At 45.4% G+C, this 18,076-nt stretch overlaps 2 protein-coding genes across 2 annotated transcripts; both read right to left on the bottom strand.

Moving 5' to 3' along the window:
- Nucleotides 1-439: 439 nt before the first annotated feature.
- Nucleotides 440-2,575, bottom strand: LOC131187603 (disintegrin and metalloproteinase domain-containing protein 20-like). The gene has a single exon (XM_058162034.1). The coding sequence runs from the start codon at nt 2,573-2,575 to the stop codon at nt 440-442; it is 2,136 nt and encodes a 711-aa protein (XP_058018017.1).
- Nucleotides 2,576-7,940: 5,365 nt separating this feature from the next.
- Nucleotides 7,941-10,130, bottom strand: LOC131187607 (disintegrin and metalloproteinase domain-containing protein 20-like). The gene has a single exon (XM_058162047.1). The coding sequence runs from the start codon at nt 10,128-10,130 to the stop codon at nt 7,941-7,943; it is 2,190 nt and encodes a 729-aa protein (XP_058018030.1).
- Between the last annotated feature and the right edge of the window lie 7,946 nt (nt 10,131-18,076).

Consider the following 18,076-nt stretch of genomic DNA (forward strand, 5'->3'; position numbering starts at 1 on the left):
AGAAGTGTCAGTGTGCAATGCTATGTTGGCAGCCCAAATTCTCTATCATCAACAATGCCTATTGATCTTTCTTTGACATCCAATGTACTGTTGATACAGCCAGCTACTAGTTAAGGTATCTTCAGTTCAGATGCTTCCTTTTCAAGGTTGTCCTGGAGAGTTATTTTCATTACAAATCAGAAATTTCCTCAACTCATTCTCACAGAACTTAGTTTGCATAGATCGGAAGGTTTCATCCCATTCAAAGAAGCCAGATTTTTCAAAAGGGTATGTGTCTGGGACACACCTTTAAAACACTGAAATTTCATATGTTTTTGTTTTTCAAATGGATTATTAATTCCTTTCCTTATATTGAATGCATTGTGGATTCTTAGCAAGGGTGAGTTACACTGGTGTACCTTCATTTTTTTTATTTTGTGCCATGGACTTTTGCCTGAAATTATGATAATCGGTTTCTTTGTCCATCCTTGAAACAGATAACCAAGCAAGCACAAACAATTAGGAGAAAAAAAGCACAGACAATTCCAGTTATAGCTGAGATTTTCATATTATCTCCAGACTGTACTGTAACTGGAGGGGGCCCACTGTCTATGCTACCTCCATCGCCTGTATTTCTACAGTCTGGAGGGGACCATCCAACGTCACAATGACAGTGTTTGAGAGTGTTACAAATTCCCCGATTGTGACACATTTTGACATTACAGTCATATTCCAGAATAGACACATTGAGGCAACTACCCTCAATGCACAACATGTTATTGCCACAAGGAGTTCCATCTATCACTGCTCCAATATCATTTACCTTCATCCCAGTGTGGTAGTCAGTGCCCCAGCATTGATTAACTCCAGTGGAAGTATGAATTATTGTACTGTGATCCTCCAAAGAAGGCATTTCTATACTTTTACACTGGATACGGCCACACAGGCTATCCCCAGTATCGCACTTCTTGTAAATTCCATGTTTAAGGCCACAGTTGCCAAAGCGATCACCTTTATTATTCACTTCTTTGAAGCAAACTTCAGAAGCAACTGTTGCTCCACTCCCAAATATCGTTTTGCACTGCATATCATGAGTCGTGCAGTTCCCATGATAACAATACACACCATCATTGCACATGGCTCCATCTTGCACATGCATATCTTCTGGACAGTGCTCCCAAGTCCCATTGCAATATTCAGAGAGATCACAACTGCTAATCTTCTCTCTGCAAACAGTTCCACGTTGACGATATTGGCAGTTAGCACAGCACAGTCCAAAGGCACACACAGCCCCAGGGCGCAACATACAATTAGCTTGACAGCAGGGATCTGACTTGCATTGTGTTTCTGACCCACAGTCACACTGCTCTCCTTTTTCCACTCTTTGGTTACCACAGGATTCAAATCTAAAAATTGTGCTAGTGTCTGGTGGGACAAATAAACAGTCAGTGTTTCTATAGTGGAAATAATCATTATAACTACAGTTACTAAATTTATCAGTCTCTGCTGTAAATGGTGCCATAATACATATAGGCTTTCCACAATGACAATATTGTTCATCATGTTTCATTCCAAGAATGTGTCCCAGTTCATGGGCAAATATTTCAGAAATCAAAAACAAACTGGAAATTCTATACGATTCAATGGAACTTGCCCAGTAATTGCTACATATACTTCCAACATAGGCAAGGCCTACTACTGTCCCAAAATACTCATATGCAAATAGGTGAGCAACATCATTTTCTAAAATATGAAGCAGGTGGCTAATTCTCCAAATATTAAACAATGAAAGTGTGTTATCTGGTGAAGAGGTAATTCTTATAGGGTTGTATTGTGACCACATCATTAATCCTGCTATTGACAAATGAACAGAAAGAGAATCATAGAATGAATTTGCAGTGTGAACAATATCTAGAACTTGCAAGGTAATAAAAGATTCATTTCTATGAAACTGCAAATATCGTTCATGATCAATCACAATTGCCACTTTAACATATCTTGTATGTGGCCACCAAGATTTACCAAAAATATCTTTGTTTCCAAGATTGTCTTTTTCAGGAATTATGTCCTCTTGATTTCTCTGTTGTTCCTCTCCTACTCCACAAGTCATTCGGAGAGCCCCTTCCTCTACTTCTAACCGAAACACCACGTGTTGAAAGGTAGAAGATTCCTGGACTGGTTCAATTTCAAAGGTCTTATTTTCCATTTGAAGGAGACCTCTCAGTCCTCCTGAACATGTACTGAGGGTGACTCGAGAAGAGGACTTTCTCTGTATAAATCCATGGTAGAAACAGTCATCCTTGATAAATGGATGATCTACCTGGAGCTCTCCTGTTGTATCATAGGTGAAGACAGGAAAGGCCTTTGGGATGAAGTTCCTTCTTTGCCTGAGAAATACCACTTGGGGATTTCCTTCAATGTGCAGGAGATAGCTCACATGCTGGGGTTCTTCTTGCCCATACTTGGGAGACAGCTTCCTTGGGATGATCACGTTGTAAGAGGCATATCTGAAGCCCTGAGGAGGTGCCTGTCTAGAAGCTGCATTTTGGATGATCTTTAGCAATATCATACTCAACAATGCCACACAGGTACTCATTTTCACAGAACAAGGGTAGGAATTGACTGAATTCTGAGAAAGGAATCTCAACAGGGACAGAATTGTGTGTGTGTGTGCAAGAGAGAAAGAGAGATGTTGGGACAGACTTAAATGTTTGAAAATGAGAATTCTTTACATAGCAACAGAAAATGCAGTAGATTCTGGAATGTAGGCGGAGTTTGAAGAATCAAATATAGAATACAAAAGCAACGCAATATTTATGGAATGTTATTATTCTCATTATTTAATTACTTGAAGTTCCCAGGACAACTCCAATCAGCTTGATTACTGTTTGTATGCTACTGTTGTATAATTTATCTAGCAGGAATAAACTACATATTTGTTCTGGTTGGCTGAAGGTGTGAACTGAAGTCGATTAGTTCTAGTGAAGTAGCCTATCACACCAGGAGAGCTGTGGCTTTGTAAGAGCTCAAAACCAATAACCTGCTGAATTTTCTGATTCCTAATTTAAGGTAGTTTGATTTTTCCTCCGAACACAAAGGTCATTGTTAGCTATAAAAATTATTGAGGTTTTTTTACATACCAAATGGTCCAGCCTTTGCCTTAAGAATATTCAACCTTATTGAAGATACAAAAAAACAGACAGCTAGTCAGGCAGGGAACTGGAAAGCAGGGAGCGGGAATGAGAGGGAGACAGAGGAAGGGAGAGAAAGAGAGGGAGCGAGGGAGAGGGAGAGGGAGAGGGAGGAAGAGAGAAGCATGTCAGCCTAGCTCAGTGTTGGTGAACCTATGGCATGAGTGCCGCAAGCGGCACGCAAAACCGTCCCGTGACAAATGTGTGGCCTTGCCGTCTCCTCTTCACATTCCTGTGCTCAAACGTGCGTCAATCAGCTGGCCGTCGCGCGCACAGTGCCAGCGACCCCAGAAGAGCGTCAGTCCATCACACATGCACGAGACATCAACCCAGAAGTTCGGGTGCTGATTCGCGCATATGTGATGGACCACCGCTCTTCCAGGGTCGCTGGCACCATGTGCACAACGGCCACCTGACCAACGTGCATTTGAGCACAAGAATGCGAAGAGGAGATGGCGAGGTCGCGCATTCGTCGCGGGACAATTTTGCATGCCGCTTCCGGCACGCAGGCTGGCATACGAGAACGCCAGAGATTCACCAACACTGGCCTAGCTAATCTCAGATCTTCAAACCTAAGAGGGGACCACAATCTACCAGCAAAACATCAAATTTATACCATAAATTAGATTTACTATTTAGTTCTGATCATCTGGTATAAAGAATCATGAAACCATTGAAATTTCATTCAAGTTTTCAGAGCTTTAAACAAAAGCTAGTGTAAGATATTGATAAATATGAATTTATTGCCTAATCTCCTGTTGATTTAGCAATAGGAAGGAATGATGTTTGGAATGGCGGAGAGTAAGCAGGAGAAAGTTTGGGATTGGAAGTTGTATGGTGACTATAGAAAACAATTCCAATATTATTTTTCCCTAAAACATGTACTTGATGAAATTTACAATATTGTGTGGTGTAACTATATTAAGGACAATAAGCTTCCATTCTTAGCACAAAAACCTCACTTAAAAGGCTGATTAGACTGAACTCTTTTTCATTTTTGAAAGGGTAGAGCAAGATACAAGAGCAAGAAAAACGGCAAAAGTTTGCGTTGTGTATAAAATGAGATAGTTTTAAACTACATGAAATAGCAAACAAGAAGAATTGTCCTGTTCAACAAAGACTGCATTGGATACTGCACGTTCTATATACACCTCATAGTAAATGGGGTCAAATGTCTACTAAAATTAGATTCCAAAAATTGCTCTCTTAGCTTTCTTTTTAACTTCTCTATCTCTGTTGATGGATGACTTGTCTGAATGCCAAATTTGCCAGAATTTCCTTGCACTTTGGGATTTAACTTGGTCGAGGATGGTGATTGTTTCCCCATTCAAATTATGGTCGAGTCCATCTGTATGTTATGTGATTAAGGAATTTTATGGTGTCATCTCACTGCTAGTTGGTGTTCATGGATATGGTGTGCTGGTCTTCTGCCTTCTCTCCTACTTAGTGGCTGATACAGTCCTTACCCTGTATATTGTAGATAACTCTTTTTCTTTTTTCTTTTTGGGCTACTGGGTCTTTTGGTTTATTTATTTAGTTATTTTAGAGAATGCTTATAATCAGCTATTCACTCACAGTGATTCTAGGTGGCTTAGAGATGAATAAACAATATATGAAATAATAATAATAATGAAATAATAAAATAGTAACCGCCCACCCCCCTCGGCCACTACACACACACACACACACACACACACACACCCTTCAGTGACTACATACAGTAAATCAGCCATTTTAAGAGCTCCATCCCATTCTCCATTTCCCAATGAACACCATCTAACAGTGAGATGTTGCTTCCAAGAGGAAAAAGATGTCCTGTGCTACTTTCCACTCCCGTTTTACCCCTTATTTATTCTGGGACATGACAGGAATGCATGAAGATTATTCAGATATATGAGAACAACATGTCTTTTGGTATATTTAAAAGCATGACGAATGCCTGAAGTAAGCTCATTAATCTAACATGTAGGGTCAAACAGGAGGGGATGATACACACTTGGTATTGCCAGTAAGGTAGTTTTTGATAGATTGTTTTATCTCTTAGTCCTTTGCAAAGTTTTATTATTCCCCATAGTTCCTTCTAGAGAATTTTACTGACAAAGATTGGGAATGAACCCTAAGGCTGTTCCATATTCACTTGCCCAGATGTTCATTCACCAGCCTGGTAAGACAGTCTGTTATTAACAGCAGCTGCTTGCAATTACTGCAGGTTCAAGTCCCACCAGGCCCAAGGTTGACTCAGCCTTCCATCCTTTATAAGGTAGGTAAAATGAGGACCCAGATTGTTGGGGGCAATAAGTTGACTTTGTATATAAATATACAAATGGATGAAGACTATTGCTTAACACAGTGTAAGCCGCCCTGAGTCTTCGGAGAAGGGCGGGATATAAATTCAAATTTAAAAAAAAAACAGGAATAGGCTGACAAGTATTAGGACTGATATTAAATTCCCAGTTCATCCGCTATCATCCGCAGTGCAGGTGCGCGGGTGATCGAGGGAGCTTCACGTTGCTCCCGGGTAACACCGCTCCTGCGCAGTCTGCACTGGCTACCTGTGGTCTTTCGGGTGCGCTTCAAGGTTTTGGTTACCATCTTCAAAGCGCTCCATGGCTTAGGGCCCGGGTACTTACGGGACCGCCTGCTGTTACCTTATGCCTCCCATCGACCCGTACGCTCTCACAGAGAGGGTCTTCTCAGGGTGCCGTCCGCCAAGCAATGCCGGCTGGCGGCCCCCAGGAGAAGGGCCTTCTCTGTTGGAGCACCTACCCTCTGGAACGAATTTCCCCCCGGTTTGCGCCAAATATCTGACCTTCGGACCTTTCACCGGGAATTAAAAACTTACTTATTTATCCAAGCGGGACTGGCCTGATTTTTAAATTTTTAAATTTTAAATTTTAATTTTTTGTAATTTTATATGGGCTATTTTAGGTTGGGTCAATTGACGGTTTTAATTCGGCCATTATTGAATATGTATTTTAAATTGATATTTTAACTTTGTATATTTTATTGTTTTTATCTTTGGCTGTACACCGCCCTGAGTCCTTCGGGAGAAGGGCGGTATAAAAATTTAAATAAATAAATAGATAAATAAATAATATCTCTTCGTGACCAGAAATAGTCTATCCAGAACTGGCTAAGTGAACTATCTAACTGGAAGTACCAAGTGTGTATCATCCCCTCCTCTTTGACCCCACATGTTAGATTAATGAGCTTACTTCAGGCATTCGTCATGCTTTTAAATATACAGAAAGACATGTTAGTCATTCTCATACATCTGAATAATCTTCATGCATAGCATTCCTGTCATGTTTCAGAATAAATAAGGGGTAAAAGAGGAGTGGAAAGTAGCACAGGACATCTTTTCCCTTTTGAAAGCTGTACAAATGTTAGATAGCACATAATAACAGTTTAGCCAAAGGAAATAACATTAAAATAGAAAGAAATTATCTTTTGGGTCCCTTATTACCATTTCATTTACATGTTTTGGATGTGACACCTTGTTGCTCCCCAATATAAAAATGCATCAATAGAGCACAAGGCAGCAAAGGACTGGCAATTAAATCTAGTTGTGTTGGGATCATGGTCACTAGAGACATGGCTTTTAAAAAAAGAAGAAACATCACAAGCTGAGTCACATAGCAATGGATCAAGGAAGGAACATATATTTGTGCAAGAACAACCACTGCATATGGAGCTTCTTCTTTGTAGTAGTCCAGATCTACATAAGCACAATTAGCCAGCCTTTGAAGCAAAAGTGAGGGTTGTCCAGTTAAGATTGCCAATAAGGTGGAAAAGGGAGGGAGAGATACACTGGGGCTGTCCTCACTTGTGCGTTTAGTTTGAGTATGTTTTTGGAATAACTTATCTGGGGCAAGTGCCCTACAGGTATCCATAGAAGGGAGGAAGAAAGAAGGAAGAATCAACATGGCTTTCTTTGTTGAGGTACCATTAAAACTTGACTGATTCTTGGTTCTGGGTAAGAGCCAAAAGTTGACTTGGTGGTAAAGGAGTGAAGGGAACCCTCTACCAGATTAAGAGCAGCAGGGGAGGGAGTCTATGAGAGTCGGTTTATATGAATGTGTTGTTCTCTTTGTCTTTCTGTCTGTCTGTCTCTCTCTCTCTCATAGGAATGTATGTTTGTGTGTGTGTGTTTTGCAGTGTGTGAAGAAGCGGTAGCTGGGCACACTGATGACACTAGGAGCTAATGTTTCCAGTGTGGTGAAAACCTAAACAACCTTTTATTTAAAACAGAGGAATCATAGTAGAACTGATGAGAACAGTTGTAACTGAATAACACAGAGGACCATGATGGAGATGATTTTCTCTAATAGTCATTGAGTGGCTTCATAATACTGAACATCCATAATAATTTCATCATTACTCTTAACAGGGCAGAACTAGAGAAGGGTCGGTGTGCAGTGCTGTGTTGACAACCTAAATTATCTATAATCAACAATGCCTCTTGATCTTTGACATCCAATGTACTGTTGGTATAGCTGGCTATTGCTTGAGGTATCTTCAGTTCAGACGCTTCATTTTCAAGGCTCTCTGAGGAGTTATTTTTCATTACAAATCAGAAATTTACTCAACTCATTTTCGCAGAATATATTGCAAGGTATCTTTACCTTCAAAGAAGCCAAATTTTTCAAAAGGAAATGTGTCAGGGAAACATCTTTAAAACATTGAAATTTCAAATTTCTTTATTTTTCAATTGGACTATTAATTCCTATGTTTATACTGGATGTGTTGTGCATTCTCTAGAAGGGTGAGTTACACTGGTGTTTCTTTATCATTTGATTTTGTAGCATGGACTCTTCCTTGCAATTTTCCAAATCGATTTCTCAGTCTATCTTTGAACCAGATAATCAGGCCAGTAGAAACAATTATGAGACAAAAGGCAGATAATACTCCAGCTAAAGCTGTGGTTTTTATATTAGCTTTAGCCTGTATCAGATTTGGAACTGGCCCACTGTCTATGCTACCTCCAGAGCCTGTATTTCTGCAGTCTGGAGGGGCCCATCCAACATCACAGTGACAGTGTTTGAGAGTGTTACATACTCCCCGGTTGTGGCACATTGTGACATTACAGTCGTATTTCAGAATGGACACATTGAGGCAACTACCCTCAATGCACATCATGTTATTGCCACAAGGAGTTCCATCTATCACTGCTCCAATATCATTTACCTTCATCCCAGTGTGGTAGTCAGTGCCCCAGCATTGATTAACTCCAGTGGAAGTATGAATTATTGTACTGTGATCCTCCAAAGAAGGCATTTCTACACTTTTACACTGGATACGGCCACATAGGCTATCCCCAGTATCGCACTTCTTGTAAATTCCATGTTTAAGGCCACAGTTGCCAAAGCGATCACCTTTATTATTCACTTCTATGAAGCAAACTTCAGAAGCAACTGTTGCTCCACTACCAAATATCGTTTTGCACTGCATTTCATGAGTCGTGCAGTTCCCATGATAACAATACACGCCATCATTGCACACGGCACCATCTTGCACGTGCATATCTTCTGGACAGTGCTCCCAAGTCCCATTGCAATATTCAGGGAGATCACAACTGCTAATCTTCTCTCTGCAAACAGTTCCATGTTGACGATATTGGCAGTTAGCACAGCACAGTCCAAAGGCACATACAGCCCCAGGGCGCAACATACAATTAGCTTGACAGCAGGGATCTGACTTGCATTGTGTTTCTGACCCACAGTCACACTGCTCTTCTTTTTCCACTCTTTGGTTACCACAGGATTCAAATATAAATGTTGTGTTAGTGTCTGGTGGGACAAATAAACACTCAATGTTTCTACGGCGGAAGTAATCATTATAACTGCAGTTACTAAATTTATCAGTCTCTGTTGCATAGGGTGCCATAATGCACTTAGGCTTTCCACAATGACAATATTTTTCATCATGTATCATTCCAAGAACGTGTCCCAGTTCATGGGCAAATATTTCAGAAATCAAAAACAAACTGAAAGTTCTATACGATTCAATAGCACTTGCCCAGTGACTGCTACATATAGTTCCAATATAAGCAAGTCCTACTGTTATCCCAAAATGTTTATAAGCAAATAAGTTAGCAACATCATTTTTTAAAATTTTAAGCAGATGGTTTCTTCTCCAAATATTAAACAATGAAAGTGTGCTACCTGCTACAGAGGTAATGTTTATGGGGTTGTTTTGTGACCAGATCACTAAGCCTGCTATTGATAAATGAACAGAAAGTGAATCATAGAATGAATTTGCAGTGTGGACAATATCTAGAACTCGCATCATAATAAAAGATTCATTTCTGTGAAACTGCAAAAATAGTTCGTAATCAATCACAATTGCCACTTTAACATATCTAGTATGTGTCCACCAGGATTTACCAAAAATATCTTTGTTTCCAAGATTATCTGTTACAGGAATTATGTCCTCTTGATGACTCTGTTGTTCCTCTCCTACTCCACAAGTCATTCGGAGAGCCCCTTCCTCTACTTCTAACCGAAACACCACGTGTTGAAAAGTAGAAGATTCCTGGATTGGTTCAATTTCATAGATCTTATTTTCCATTTGCAAGAGACCTCTCAGTCCTCCTGAACATGTACTGAGGGTGACTCGAGAAGAGGACTTTCTCTGTATAAATCCATGGTAGAAACAATCATCCTTGATAAATGGATGATCCACCTGGAGATCTCCAGCTGTATCATAAGTGAAGACAGGAAAGACCTTTGGGATGAAGTTCCTTCTTTGCCTGAGAAATACCACCTGGGGATTTCCTTCAATGTGCAGGAGGTAGCTTACATGCTGGGTTTCTTCTTGCCCATACTTGGGAGACAGCTTCCTTGGGATGATCACATCATAAGAGGCATATCTGAAGCCCTGAGGAGGTGCCTGTCTAGAAGCTGCATTTTGGATGATCTTCAGCAATACCACACTCAACAATGCCATACATGTACTCATTTTCACAGAACGAGGGTAAAACCTGATCGTATTCTAGAAAACAAAATCTAATATGGACGGGCACATGGGAATTGAGTGTATTTGTGTGTGTGAGAGAGAGAAGTTGGGATAGACTTAAACATTTGAAAATGAGGGTTCTGTACCTAGCAACAGAAAATGCAGTAGATTTTGGAATGTAGGCGGAGTTTAAAGAATCAAATATAGAATACAAAAGCATAGCAATATTTATGAAATGTTATTATGATGACTCATTATTTAACTGTAGTTGATTAGTTCAACTGAAGTAGCCTATCACACTAGGAGAGGTTTGGCTCCATTCCTCCATTCACAAAGGTCATTTTTAGGTAGAAAAAGTATTGAGACTTTTTACATGTCAAAAGGGCCAGCATTTGCATTAGACTTTTCAAGCCTATGGAATTGAGGAGGCAGAGAGGCAGGCAGGCAGGAAAAGAGAGGGGAGGAGGGAGGGGAGGGAGGGAGGGAGGGAGGGAGAGGGGCATGCAGCCTAGCTAATCCCAGATCTTCAAAGCTAAGAGAGGACCACAATCTACCAGCAAAGCATCAAACCATTGAAATTTCATTCAAGATTTCAGAGCTTTAAATAGAAGCTCTGTGTAGAGGAAGATATCTGAATTTATTACCTAATCTCATGTTGATAGGAAATAATGATTCTTGGAATGATTGAAGTAACCAACAGAAGGTTTGGGAATAGAAGTTGTAAGGTGACTACAGAAAACAATTCCGATAATCAAAATACTTTGTTTTTCAGGTATTTTTCCCTAAAGCTTGTACCTGATGATATTTATAAGTATTGTGGAGTGGAACTTTATTAAGGACCCTAAGCTTACATTCTTAACATAAAAACCCAACTTAAAACGCTGATCAGACTGAACTCTTTTTCATTTTTGAAAGGGTAGAACAAGATACAAGAGCAAGAAAAACGGCAAAAGTTTGTGTCATGTATAAAATGAGATAGTTTTAAACTACATGAAATAGCAAACAACAAGAAGAATTGTCCTGTTCAACAAAGACTGCATTGGATGCTCCAGATTCTATATACACCTTGCTATATATAGCGAAGCGAGTGGTCAATAATGAGGCAGGCAGGTTCAATCAACAGACTTTAATAACAAGCGCAACTGGTGCTAGGAACGAACAGCAACTGGACAGCAACAACAATAACGCAAGCAGCCCTCTGACAGCTCTTATATACCCGGCTGTCAGATGACTGCTCCAATAGCCGTGCCTTGGATTTCCCGCTTCCTAGCCAGCTCGCATCTTAGCCAATCAGCAGCACAACCTGCTGTTGGCAGGCTCGAGCTGGCGTCGTATCCCCGAGGACTCTACACCCCTTCCCTCTCAGATAGCACATGCATATTCAGACAGATACGCTGGCCGGCGTCGGCTCCATTCAGATCTCCTTAGTTCAGGGGTGGCGCCTGACAGAGAAGGAGTTGTGGAGGCTTCCTGGGACATCGCCGGTGATGCTGTCATTGCTGCCAATGGAGGACCCATCGATGTCATGGACCCCGGTTCCTCCGGTAAGTCAACCGCCGAGAACAGTCTGGGTTTGGAGGGTTGGCGTCCCTCAATAGCAGCTTGTGATGAAGTGGGGGCCTGGTCATCATCCAATCCTGGGTAGGGCGAGTTGGAGGCCTGGCCGTGGTTCCTGTTAGGTACGGAGTGTTTTGGTTGTGCGGACTGGTCGTGGTTGTGGTGTCTGTCTGGGACAGAGTGTTCTGTTTGCGTGCCAAAGGGCAGTGACACTCGCCATCGGAGCTGATTTATGTGTCGCTGCCATTCTTGTCTGTCTTCCAGTTGGACCCTGTAAGAGCATGGCTCAGTTAGGCTCACTATGTGGCCGGCCACCCATTTGGGAGGCGACCCATAGTTTTGTGCAAAGACAGGATCCCCATTGGCAAAATCCTTGGGGGGGCCCTCGGGTCAGGACGCTGCTCCTGGCAGTAAGAGGGGTGCAGCCAAACCAAGGTCGTCCGGATCCGGTATCCCATCAATAATTCTGCGGGGCTCAGGTTGGAGAGTGGGCAGGGGGTAGAATGCTGTGACAGTAGATACTGGCAAACGTTGGTATGCCAATTTGCAGGCCCCAAATGGCCCAGCGCTTCTTTGGCTGACCTCACGGCCCGCTCTGTCCGGCTGTTGGCAGCCAGGTGGAATGGAGCCGTTGGGGCATGGTGAATGCCATGCTTGGCCAGAAAGGTCTGAAAGGGTGCCGCTGCGAACTGGGGACTGTTGTTTGACACTACTACGTCAGGCAACCCTAGGGTGGCAAAAAGCTGTTCCAAGACTCTAATAGTGGCCTCCGCTGTGGTGGAGGGCATGCATACCAACTCCACCAGTGAGAGTAGGCATCGATCAGCACCAGAAATGTCAGACCTACATACGGCCCCGTGAAGTCCAAATGGACCTGGGATCAAGGCACCCAGGGGACTTCCCAGTCCCTGACAGGGGCTGCCAGGGGAACTGGTCTGGATAGCTGACAGCGCTGGCATCTGGATACCCACAGCTCTATGTCCTGGTCCAGTTTGGGCCACCACACGTAGCTGCGGGCCAGTGCCGTCATGCGAACGATGCCGGGGTAGGCATCATGGAGGCCATTTAAATTTGGCGCCCTTAACGCTGAGGGTGCCACTACCATGTTCCCCCACAAGAGGCATCTTTTCAGCACAGACAGCTCATGCTATCTGCGCTGGAAGGGTAGACACGGCTGAGTCCGGCCAACCCCTGCGCACCCAGTCGAGAACCAGAGTGAGGGCAGGGTCAGAGGCAGTGTGCCTGGTAACATCAGAGGCCAAAATCGGCCCCTGCCAGTCATCAATGAGCAACACTGAGGCTGCAGGGGCTGGGTCTTCTACGGCTGTGGGAAGCGGGCAATGGCTGAGGGCATCTGCATGCCCCAGAGACCGGCCAGGACGGTATAAAAGCCAGTAGTTGTATGCCGCTAAAAATTCCACCCACCAGGACATGCACAGCAACAGAATGGGATGCATTTGGCAGTCACCAGCCAGCAAGCCCAAAAGAGGCTTGTGGTCGGTGACCAAGTGAAAGAAACGGCCATACACATAATCATGGAATCTTTTGATTCCTGCCACTGCCGCCAACGCCTCCTTGTCCAATTGGCTATAATTCTGTTTGGGCATGGAGAGCATCCTGGAATAATAGGCAATTGGAGCCTCGGAGCTGTTGGGCAGAATGTGGCTCAAAACAGCCCCGATTCCGTAAGGAGAGGCATCACAGAAAAGGGAAAGTGGTTGCTGGGGGTCATACTGGACCAAAACAGAGGAGGACGTGAGCATGGCTTTCACGGCCTGGAAAGCAGCTGCGGCGTCCCATCCCCAATGCCAAGGAGACTTGGCATCCAAGAGTCTGTGTAGGGGCTCAGCTAAGGATGCCTTATGGAGCAAAAAAATTGCATAGAAATTAAGCAAGCCCAAAAAAGCCTGTAACTTGGCTTTATTGGTCAGAGTGGGGGCATCCTGGATGGCCTCAATTTGGAGGGCGTGGGGTGGATACCCTGGGAGTCAACAAGGAATCCCAGGAATTCCACCCTGGGCACCCCTAGCTTGCATTTATGCTTTTTCAATTTAAGCCCCGCATTCCGGATCCTAGTCAGAACCGCCCTAAACTTCGCGCATAGCTCAGCGTGACTATTGGCTGAAATAAGGATGTTGTTGAAGTAGGGGACGACACCCTCAAGCCCATGGAGCAACCGTTCCATCAGGCTCCAGAACAAACCAGGGGCAACGCAGACTCCAAACTGGAGGAGTTTGCACTTAAAAGCCCCCCGGTGAGTAACAATGGTTTTAGCCATAGCTGTTGCTTCGTCGACCGGCAACTGATGATAGGCCTGTGCCAGGTCGAGCTTGGCAAAAATCGAACCCTGTCCCAGTGAGTGCAACAGGTGTTGCACCACAGGGACTGGGTTAGGGTTGTGTTGTGGCTCCAGCCCCCCCCCCCCCGGGCCTGGCCCCCTGCCTGAAAGTGACTTAGAGAGTGAGGGGGAAGGGCCGTCAGGGCTCCCTTCTGCAGGGCCGGCCTCTCTGGCTCAGCTCCAGGAGCCAGAGGCAGGCCAGGTGGAGGAGGTGACGAGGCCTCTGTCTCCTGTATCTCCCCCCACCCAGGAAACGCTTCCAGACCCAGCTGTAGACAATCAGCCCTGTTTAGATCCCAGGTTTTGTAGACAAGTGAGGCAGGAACAACAGAAGCAGGGGTGGGGCAAGCCTAGAAAGTGCTGAGTCATGGAGGCCATTTAAATTTGGCGCCCTTAACGCTGAGGGTGCCACTACCATGTTCCCCCACAAGAGGCATCTTTTCAGCGCAGACAGCTCATGCTATCTGCGCTGGAAGGGTAGAAATTCAGGAGACACGGCTGAGTCCGGCCAACCCCTGCGCACCCAGTCGAGAACCAGAGTGAGGGCAGGGTGAGAGGCAGTGTGCCTGGTAACATCAGAGGCCAAAATCGGCCCCTGCCAGTCATCAATGAGCAACACTGAGGCTGCAGGGGCTGGGTCTTCTACGGCTGTGGGAAGCGGGCAATGGCTGAGGGCATCTGCATGTCCCAGAGACCGGCCAGGACGGTATAAAAGCCAGTAGTTGTATGCCGCTAAAAATTCCACCCACCAGGACATGCACGGCAACAGAATGAGAGGCATTTGGCGGTCACCAGCCAGCAAGCCCAAAAGGGGCTTGTGATCGGTGACCAAGTGGAAAAAACGCCCATACACATAATCATGGAATCTCTTGATTCCTGCCAAGGCTGCCAATGCCTCCTTGTCCAATTGGCTATAATTCTGTTCGGGCGCAGAGAGCATCCTGGAATAATAGGCAATTGGAGCCTCGAAGCCATTGGGCAGGATGTGGCTCAAAACGGCCCCGATCCCATAAGGCAAGGCATTGCAGGCCAGGGAAAGGGGCTGATGGGGATCATACTGAACCACGACTGCAGTGGAGGTGAGCATAGCCTTCATGGCCCAGAAAGCACCTGCGGCGTCCCGTCCCCAATGCCAAGGAGACTTTGCATCTAAAAGCCTGTGAAGGGGCTCAGCTAAGGATGCCTTATGGAGCAAAAAAATTGCATAGAAATTAAGCAAGCCCAAAAAAGCCTGCAACTCGGCTTTATTGGTCAGAGTGGGGGCATCCTGGATGGCCTCAATTTGGAGGGCGTGGGGTGGATACCCTGGGAGTCGACAAGGAATCCCAGGAATTCCACCCTGGGCACCCCTAGCTTGCATTTATGCTTCTTCAATTTAAGCCCCGCATTCCGGATCCTAGTCAGAACGGCCCTAAGCTTCATGCATAGGTCAGCGTGACTATTGGCTGAAATAAGGATGTTGTTGAAGTAGGGGATGACACCCTCAAGCCCATGGAGCAACCGCTCCATCAGGCTCCAGAACAAACCAGGGGCAGCGCAGACTCCAAACTGGAGGAGTTTGCACTTAAAAGCCCCCCGGTGAGTAACAATGGTTTGAGCCATAGCTGTTGCCTCATCGACCGGCAACTGATGATAGGCCTGTGTCAGGTCGAGCTTGGCAAAAATGGAACCCTGTCCCAGTGAGTGCAACAGGAGTTGCACCACGGGGACCGGGTAAGGGTTGTGTTGTGGCTCCAGCCCCCCCCGGGCCTGGCCCCCTGCCTGAAAGTGACTTAGAGAGTGAGGGGGAAGGGCCGTCAGGGCTCCCTTGTGCAGGGCCGGCCTCTCTGGCTCAGCTCCAGGAGCCAGAGGCAGGCCAGGTGGAGGAGGTGACGAGGCCTCTGTCTCCTGTATCTCCCCCCACCCAGGAAACACTTCCAGACCCAGCTGTGGACAATCAGCCCTGTTTAGATCCCAGGTTTCATAGACAAGAGAGGCAGGAACAACAGAAGCAGGGGTGGGGCAGGCCTAGAAAGTGCTGAGTCACGGAGCCACACCCCACGGGGTATAAAAGCAGGAGGGGCTGCTATACTACTTCGTGACGAACAAATCAACTGACTGGAGAACACTTAAGCTGAATTATCTGACTGAGCATTTGGCCTGAATTGCTGTTTGCTCCTGACTTCCTGGTTGCTCTGGTAACGAGCTCTGCGACACCAGCATCCAGGAGATAAGAAAACCTTGGCAGACGAACGCTGGTTTGCTGCCAGAGCTGATAGTTGCCGTGGACTAAATTGCTGGCTAATTGAGTCAGTTTGCATGCCTCCCGGACTGAGGTGGGGGACAGAACAGGTTGGCCTGCAGAGCTCTATTGATGGTTCCCTTGTAATCAGCACAGATCTGTATGGATCCGTCCTTCTTAATGGGAATCATAATAGGGGTCTCCCAAGGGGAATGATCCACCTGCTCTAGGATCCCTTGGGAAATGAGTTTATCCAGTTCCTGATCTACTCTCTGCCACAATGCAAAAGGCATCCTTCTAGCTTTTAAACGAATTGGAGTAATTTGGGGGTCCAAATTAAAAGAAATGGGCTTCCCCTTATATTCACCTAACTGGCCATCAAACACATCGGCAAATTCTTGGAGGACGTCCTCGAAGGCATCAGGAGTAGTTGAATGGATTCCCAGCACATTGAGGCCAAATGCCTCAAACCAATCCAGCCCAAGAAGGCTGGGCAGACTCCCTTTTACTACCACCAAAGGAAGGCAGCTGGTGAAACGGCCATGGCTGACTTTGAAAAGATCACATCCCATGACAGGGATGGGGTGACCTTGGTAGTCCCTTAGTCTAACAGTGCACAGCTTGAGGTGGCTCTTTGACATCTTTGGTACAAGGTGCCACAGGGTAGCCCAGAAAATCAAGGACTTAGAGGACCCCATGTCCACTTCCATCTTAAAGGGTGCCCCCTCAAGATTTACCGTGAGGTAAATCTTGTTGTTGGGCTTGGTCACCGTGGCATGGTTGATGTCATAGCAGTCGTCACACTGATTAAGGGACTTCTTCAGTAGCTTTTTGGTTCAGGTGGGCTCTGGCCAGGTATCGGCAGAAGGCAAAACGGCCCGGCATACTTTGGCCAGATGACCCTTTTTGCCACAGCATCGGCAGATCACTGTTTTAAACTGGCAGTTTGCCCTGTCATGGTTTCTGCCGCAATCTGCGCACTTGAGTGGGAATGATATGACCGCTGGAGACCAATTATTTTTTGGCACGGTTCTGAGGTGACTCACACTGTCACCCTCATCGGAGGAATCGGTCAGATCCGAGTCCGCATGGTGGACAGCGGATCCTCTTGCTTGGGGCGTATTTGAGGCATAGAATCATTGGATTTCCGTCGCCGACCTCTCTGACATCTCGGTTACCTGGGCTTCATCTTTCGCAGACAACAGAGTCAATTCTTTACAAGCCAACAAATGCTGTTGGAGCTTCATGTCTTGCACCCCGCTAACCAGCTGTTCTAGCAGGGCATCATCCAGGTCACGGAAATCACATTGTGATGCTGCTGACCAGAGGGTGGCTACATAATCGCCCACAGATTCCCCCTCTTTCTGGACCCATTGGCAAAATGCATGCCTTTGGGCTATCCGCAATGTCGCTGGGGCATAATGGTTTTTTAGCTTATCCAACAGGACGTCCCATGGAACATCTCGCAATAGCTTTGGGGCTGCTAGGGCTTTCGCTGTCCCAAACATTTCTCGGCCACACAGGCTGAGGAAATACCCTTTCTTCTGTATGTTGGACAGTTCCGTATAATCATTGGCTTGTAAGAAGCATTCGAAATGTTCCAGGAATGTGTCCCAAGTTTCGGCGGCTGGCTTAAACGGGCCAAATGAGAGTTGGGTCGCCATCCCTAGACGAGTGGTTGTGTTGTGTCCCCCTCCGACGACCGGGTCTAGGAAGTCCGTATCAAGCGTGGCCACAAAGCCTCTGCAGCTTTGCCAAATTCCTTCCAGGTTTCTCAGGGCAGGCAGGAGTGAGGTTTGTTTGTTCATTCCTGGCATCCTGTCCGGGCATGGG

This window comes from Ahaetulla prasina, chromosome 1, assembly GCF_028640845.1.
Source record: "Ahaetulla prasina isolate Xishuangbanna chromosome 1, ASM2864084v1, whole genome shotgun sequence".
Classification (NCBI taxonomy): Eukaryota; Metazoa; Chordata; class Lepidosauria; order Squamata; family Colubridae; genus Ahaetulla; species Ahaetulla prasina.

What these genes read in the sequence shown, in the direction of transcription:
- LOC131187607 (XM_058162047.1), bottom strand. Translation starts at nt 10,130, where the DNA reads ATGAGTACATGTATGGCATTGTTGAGTGTGGTATTGCTGAAGATCATC.
- LOC131187603 (XM_058162034.1), bottom strand. Translation starts at nt 2,575, where the DNA reads ATGAGTACCTGTGTGGCATTGTTGAGTATGATATTGCTAAAGATCATC.